This window comes from Chaetodon auriga, chromosome 3 (genome assembly GCF_051107435.1).
Source record: "Chaetodon auriga isolate fChaAug3 chromosome 3, fChaAug3.hap1, whole genome shotgun sequence".
Taxonomy (NCBI): Eukaryota; Metazoa; Chordata; class Actinopteri; order Chaetodontiformes; family Chaetodontidae; genus Chaetodon; species Chaetodon auriga.
Genome location: NC_135076.1, coordinates 12,389,483 through 12,397,081, shown reverse-complemented (window position 1 = coordinate 12,397,081; position 7,599 = coordinate 12,389,483). Strand labels below are relative to the sequence as shown.

Sequence of the window (7,599 nt, the reverse complement as noted above, 5' to 3'; positions counted from 1 at the left end):
ACCTTCAGCGGCCAAGAGTATCTGCAACAAACACCTGACATCTGAGAACCTGCCTGATGGCCCAAGGCCCAAAATGTGCAATGACACGGACTTGATAATGTCTGAGTCACCTGCAGGCAATTACTGTATTTAGTTCATTTCTAAATATGTACATAGCTTTTGAATGAATGGTACCATGCCCCACATTTATTTAAGTGCCTGAAATGGCCTTCAAATGATCAAAATTACTCTAAAAAAACAGAAAAAAAAAAATTGTATTTGCCTTATTGTGATTTGTACATCATACTTTCTGCATGACTGTTCAGGTGTGATTTAGCCCAGTATTAGCTTCAGAGAGAGAAAGCAGTCCGTGCTCATTTAAAGATTGATTACCAAATTCAAATTATAACAGAGTAGAGAGTAATTTTAATGTAACAACATAATGATTTTATAGATGTACAGTAAGAATCGTACTAATTTTAGATCATTTTAGTCAGAAAGAGAGAAGCGTCCTGGAATGATTGAGATTCAAATAAAACAGAGAAAAACATCAACACAAACATACACCTCTTAATACTGTGCTCTGATAAAATATTTGAAAACTTCTTAAAAGGAGCAGAATGCCTCATAAGACAAGGTTCTTGGTTAAAACCTACAGTATGTGGCTAAAATAGATTACAGTACTTAAATATAAAAATAGACTCTTTTTTGAATTTGTTTGTTCTTTTAGTTCTCCGCTGCAGTCTTGTCGATGGACGGATGTGTTCATCTGGCGTGTGTCAACAGGAAAGTTGTGCTCCCTCAGTGACACATCCGAGAGGTCATCTCTTTCTGCAGACATAATGCACACAGTGCAGCCAGTTAGAGCGATGAAAACTACCACAAGACAAGGAAGGGCCTTTGATACAGCACAAGACATGCCAAAACACACAGAACATACAGTGTCTCAATGAGTGTGGAGGAGTCATTAACACAACAATTTGGGGCTATGCAGTAATTCAGCATGACTGATTATAGTCTTTTAAGAGAATTGTATCACTTTAAAATAATAATTTTTAGAGATCTGGAAAACAAAAATGGTCCCCAGACAGGGTCCTGCATCAGAGAAGTGATTTTTGTGAGTGATGCTTACATCCAACAGGCAGCAGCCTGCAACAAAACATTGTTGCTCGCAAATTGCTGATAAATTTGAGACCAACAGGCCTTTTCTGTGCATACGTGGGTCACGAGTTTGATGTTTGTTTTGATTAGTTAAACATTAAATTAATATGGGAGGAAACGATCTCATGTTGCAAATTGCAGCTTACATAGTTTGTCCACCAGGGGGTGCTGACAAGTTTATTTGCCACCTGTATATTCTAGTGTTACGTAGGTGTGGGAGGTATACTGATTTCGTCTCCGTCACCAGTGTCACGTTCTGTCACAACATGGATTTTGCAATACTGACAATACTGTGATGAAAGTTTTAGCATAATAATAAAAAATAGCTCTACTGTGGCTGCAATAACATGCAGGTAGAGGGCTAATCACACACTCATAGAACTGGGAGTTATATCCGATAACTATTATTTTCCTCACTAAAATGCAGACTCTGGTAACACAAAGATGCGGCAGCTACCATTATGAGCAACGAACGTGTGGTTCTCTGTTGTTGGCTGCAAGCCCCAACACAAAAGTGTTCATCTAGTCCCCCATCTGAGGATGTAAAGACCCAGTGGATTGAAGGAAATGTCCCCACAACAACAACTGGAAAACTCTTCGGCTATATGTGCGGCTATATATTGGACTGCTTTGAGGGCCAATACAAAGCAGGATTCGTGTTACATGTTTTTATGTTGCTGTGCTGTATATTTTGAATTTGGTATTAGCACATTCCAAGGCTAATGTGGCTAGCAGCATCTACTGTAGATCTACATGCTAGAGCAATGTTGGCATATTTAATATTGAGAGACTGTGAAGAGAAACTGTGAACGCTGAGCCTCATTTGAAGCCACTCAAATAACCAGATTGGTCGGTTGTGTGTGGGAAACTGTTCATGTTGCTTTTTGTGTCATCCCTCATAGCCAGAACTAATGTTATCTCCACACATCAGACTGCAACACCAGCTCAGCTGGTTTTGTTGCTACAGGAGAGCTGTTGTGTGCCGTGTCAGTATGTGCGTCTGCTGCTGCCACATGTACTTGTAAGTAATGTACTGTCTGCTGTGCTTATATAATATACTTTGGGTTTGAGAGTCTGTCAGTGTCAGGCAGTAACAGCACTTAAAGCAGCGTTACTAGTTTTACTACAATTCTCAGCAGCATGGTTTTAGTCACTGTTCTCTCAATCAAATAGCTTTTCATCAGCTTAGCTCTTTTATTGATCAAGTAGTGTGGCAGCATCCACACAAGCTAGATCTTCCAAAGCGTTTGAGGTTGCTGCTGCAGTCTGAAATGAAAGTGCTATGGATTAGAAAGTGACAGCACCAATTGATCCTGAGGGAGTCTGGATTTTGATTCTTTTTCTCCAGTGGTTTGAGTTGAGATATTAAACTTTGAGTTAACTGTTTGTCCTGCAAATAGTGCCCAAGTCTAAATTGACTGAGCACACCCATGCAAGCACAGGTGCACACATACATGCATACACACACTCTTCACACCTGTTTTTGTTATTATGGACAGCACATGTTTTTTTGTTTGTTTTTGTTGCCATATTGGTTTTGGAGCAGTGTGAGCAGAGAGACTGACAGTTTTATTGATTACTGAGACAACACTTGCTGTGTTGCTGCAGCTTAGCTTGCCACATGTCTTTAGGGTAGCTTTCCCCAACACTGGTGTCTGTGGCTGTTGTATGTAAATGTACTTGATAGATGTGCCCTGTGGTACAGTGACTACTGTACCTATATACCTATATACATTGTTTTTTCTGCCAAATAAATGCCGCAGAGACACCTAATCCTACCCCTTTTTCTAACTGAGAATGAATGACATTACTAATTAACCTAAATTACACTGCAGGTTACTCCTTCCCAAACACAGGTTGGCCTATACTTTCATTTTCATCAGAGCCAAAAAACACATCAATTTTTAAAATCATTATTTCTTTCCTTGGATGTGTCGTCTTATGTTGTCAAGAGTGAAACGAGGTAGAATCATGTTTTGAATGGAATATCCAGGAATGGAATATACAGTCATCATAGAAAACAAACAAACAAACAAACAAACAAACAAACAAACAAACAAACAGAAGGTTATGGTGTTCAGTAATAGCCAGAAAAATGTTTGTGCTGAACATTATGATGTCACAGTGAAGTTGACCTTTGACCTCTTGGGTACAACATGTCATCACTTCATCATTTTATCCAATGGGAAATAGTGTACGAACTCTTCAGATATGCTCAAAAATGCATGTTGTGAGGTCACAGTGACCTTTGACCACCAAAATCTAATCAGCTCATCCTTTGCATACACCGGTAGCTGTATGATTTATGCTTATCATGCTACAACTTTCTTCAGAAAGAGCTCAAAATAGAGCTTTAACTAGTTCAGGACTGAGTGTTTGAAATCCCATTATTTCAAAAACATATGAAAAGCTTTTTCTCATTTAAACATAATGTCATTTCCTTTTGTATTCAGCTCAATATTAAAACCCTCTATGTTCTTTGACTCACCAGAGGCTCCAGCTCTTTGTGGTCTGTGAGGTTGAACTCAGTGACAAAGTAATAGAAATGCTTGTAGCAGGTATTGACATGAGCCTCGGCCCCCATCTGGCTCACACGGTCAAAGTGGTGGATGTAGACGTGGACAAACACCCGGAACAGACGAGACAAAATCTTCTTAGCCACCTGCATGAAGGTCTTAGGGAAGGGAGTACCTGGGAGTCAAACAGATGGAGACAGAAGAACGCGACAGTCAACCCACGGTGACCTTTTGCATTTTGTTTCACAGAGAGGAACGCATTTGAAATACCAGCATATTTAACTCAATGGTAACAGAATATTTTAACTACATTTTCAATGTAATCCTTACCCTTTTTTGCCCTCTGGAGCCCCTCATGCTGGATACCAGCATGCTTAAGGAACCAGCCCGTGTCACTTCATACGTGAATGGAAAATCAACACGGCTTGGTCTGGGGGATAAGCCTCTGCTCCAACCAAGTGATTAATTTAGTGTGTCGTTTTGCTTTGACTAATTCAATAACATTTCAGGAATCTGTTCCAGAGGACGGGCGCGTCAGAGGTCGTTTCTATTCATAGCCCGCTGTACATTGTATGACCCATTTTTAAAGCCATTGCTTGGATGTTTCTGTAGTTAGTCAGATGCCACAGCACATTGCATGCACACACGCAGAGAGATAATAGAAAACCGAGAATGCTACAGCAGATTAGCAGATAGTGTTTGCTATGTGCAGCACTGTAGGTAATCTAATAAATGTGGCCTTGCAGATTGAATCTCAAACATGTTTTGGTTATCTGTTCTTTTAAAAGAGTGGTTTCAGACTTTAAACGCAGTCACTCAACGCATTTTATCTTGTTTTACTGTTTCCTTTATATTCATTACATGTTCATCATTAAAGCAGTCTTTCATGTGCCCAGTGCTGAAATGATTAGTCCACTGAAAGACAAAATACCACATATTTGCAGCTCATGGCAGTAGTTCCAAATGTTATTGAAACATTGTTTTGTGTTGAAACTGTTTTTTGAGTCCCCTAAAATCAAAAGGATTCAGTATTTTACAGAACTCTGAAAAAAATAAGCACATTTTTAGAAGCATAAATATCTTTTCTGTCCTATTCTCCACTGCGGTACAGCATCACAGCTTCTTAACTGAGAGAATCTGCTGCTTCTGTCTGTTTTATATCATTATTAGCTGAACACCACTGAGGTTTGAATGCTGTCCAGACAAAATAATAAGACGTTGCTTTGAGCTCTTCTGAGTTGGGATGGGCACTGATCTTTATTTGCAATGGTTTGAGGAGCAGATAATGAATTGAAATAGTGTAATTGACAATAACTTGTAACATAAGAAGTCTGTGATCATTGTTTCTGAACGGCTGATGGCTTGGTTCACTACCTGATTTAAGGTAGATTATTATAGATATTAAAGGTAAGTTCACTTACCGACGTTGGTGGGGAAGATGTTCTCATTGTTGATCTGTACCTCAATCCAATCCATGAGCAGGCTCATGTATTTGGGGGCCGACAGCGCTGTCGGCCTCTTGTACTTGTGCTCGTCCTGCCAGCGGTATTCGTACTTGGGCCCACCGGACATGACGGGGCAGGTCTGATCAGTGCAGGAGTCGCTGATGGTGCCGTAGATGAGGTTGATTCGGTTGAAGAAGTCGACCACGTGGACGGCCACCCAGTCGTTGAGGTCCTCGCCGTGGGGCAGCTGCACGGCCTGCTTCAGGTCCAGCCCTGCATTCAGAGACGCCTGGGCCTTCTTGTGTAGCTCGAAGCGCTGCGTCCCGGGCTCAAACTTGCGCTTGGGCCGGAATGTCCTGTCTTTGTTGAAGACTTGTTTCAGGGCCATGGACATGGTTGCATGTGGCAGCGGCGGGTGATTTGTTTGAATGCTTCTAGTAAATTATTTACTGTTGAAATGGAAGCAGCCAAAAGGTTGTGTCAATAACCAGCGGTGAGTCTTCGTTATGGATTGTGTTTTGGTTTTTGTCTCAACTCAGTCTGTGGTCCTGCAGAGGCAGAAAGGGACAGAGTTTAATTCACTGACCTACAGTTTCATTGAAAAGCACACTGTCTGTCAAGCCTCATTTTTGAGTGTGTTTTTCTTTATATTCTATAAAATATTACAGTCCATGACTACAACTAGGGCTGAACAATTAACTAAAATATTATCAATAACACAATATGGCAACGTGCAATATCCAAATCACAGGAGCTGCAATTTCCTGATAATGTAAACTGAATCACAACAAACCATAAACATAAATGAAGCTTGTCTGATACGGACCTCAGCAAAAATCATCGTTAATCACGTTTATTGATTTATTTTTTCCAGTGAAAATGAAATGCAAAAATTAACCTCCCACTAAAATCATACCACCAAAACTGTCAAAATAATCACAATATATGTCTATATTTTTTATATTTTTTTTTTCATATATCATCCAGCCGTAACTGCAACGAACAATGACTTTCACAATCGATTAATCTTCTGACTTTATAAATCAGTCAATCATTTTCACTCACTTAATAAAGATATTATGTTATACATGACAGTCGATTACACAACAATTGCATCTGTGTCCCAGTTCTTGCACAGTTTTGGGCCTACAGCTGCACGCACATATGTAGTAAACCCCTCGCCCACCTGCTGAGGCAAATGGAAATCTTAAATTCAGTGTTAATCTTGGCATTAAAAATGATGGCGGTCATATGAAGATGAAGCACAGCTGTATGGTACGAGAATATAAATAAAGACACGTTTGAATCACGTGGTTTATGCCTTGTGATCATCACAAAATACGGGACTTTTTGCTTTATTTCTTACTTTTATGAATTTCTCTACCACTGCACGGTGAGAGGAGTGAGGATGAAGTGACCTTTCCCCCCTGAACGTGTCAGATGCGCGGACAGTCTGAGCAGTGACAGCAGAGACGCTTTAAAGATGAAACATGTATCAAAGAGAACATGACTCATTTCCTCTTTCAGGCACTAATTCCGCCGTGAAACCCAAGAATCCGCGGAATGACAATAAAACCAAGTCAAAGCGTCTGTTACCAATTTAACAAGGCACTGCGAGCTTCATTTAAAGCCCAGTGGAAATATCTGCAGCTCCATCTCCGTAATAATGCGGACTTTCTGTCGCTTTTAGCACACTTTGAAGGATAAAAGCCAGAGATTAAACAGCAGGGCACATGACGACTGTACCAAGTTTATTCGTGACGTGACTCGCGCTAGCTAACTCGGTCAGACTTGTTGCTTTCGGCTAAAAACCCCGAACTAGACAGGACAAAGCCACGCTTTTCACATTTAAGTGACATTAGGCGTTGGATAAAACCGTGTAAAAACAGGCAATATGTCACACGGATGGTCAAACGGTGATGAAATCGCACAGTTGAGAGCCACTTTCCCGAACTTACTTGTTCCGCCTTCCTGTTCCGTCAGTTTCCTTCGATCTTTTATTGAAAATTGTCTGGTCACTGATCAATAGCTTTACGTGAACAACATGCACACACTACATTATGGATACATGGTGCGACACATGTTGTAGGATCGCTGTTAATTCAATAAACATGTCAATTTAATACAGAAACTAACGTCTGACTCCTCCCTACCAAACGAAAAGTACACCATAGTCAAGTTACAGACATTGACAGCAAATTCCGGTTAGAACCTTCAGAATAATATACCTCCTTGACCAATGTGATGTAGCCAAATTGATAACAAGAATAATGATCGAGCACGGGTTTAAAAATAACAACTTCACTGCTTTTTATGTCCACAAAATCATTTCACAACATATATTCATACCCATTCACTGAAAAAATACTCAAGTATTGTAGATAAATTCGATGTTGAGGTTCTGGTTCAGGAGACATTTTACTTTTCCTCAACATTTTAGGGGCGATTATTGTTATGCAACAATTATCTGATGTTTGTAGTTCTGATCTCCTATACAG

The 7,599-nt window shown here is 40.1% G+C and overlaps 1 protein-coding gene across 1 annotated transcript; it reads right to left on the bottom strand.

Annotated features, from left to right (window-relative positions):
• Positions 1-385: 385 nt before the first annotated feature.
• On the bottom strand, positions 386-7,297 carry mob3a (MOB kinase activator 3A). Its single transcript, XM_076727213.1, has 4 exons — positions 7,060-7,297; positions 5,078-5,649; positions 3,629-3,831; positions 386-810 (listed from the first exon to the last, which is right to left on the bottom strand). The coding sequence occupies exons 2-4, from the start codon at positions 5,493-5,495 to the stop codon at positions 781-783; spliced, it is 651 nt and encodes a 216-aa protein (XP_076583328.1). The 5' UTR covers positions 5,496-5,649; positions 7,060-7,297; the 3' UTR covers positions 386-780.
• Between the last annotated feature and the right edge of the window lie 302 nt (positions 7,298-7,599).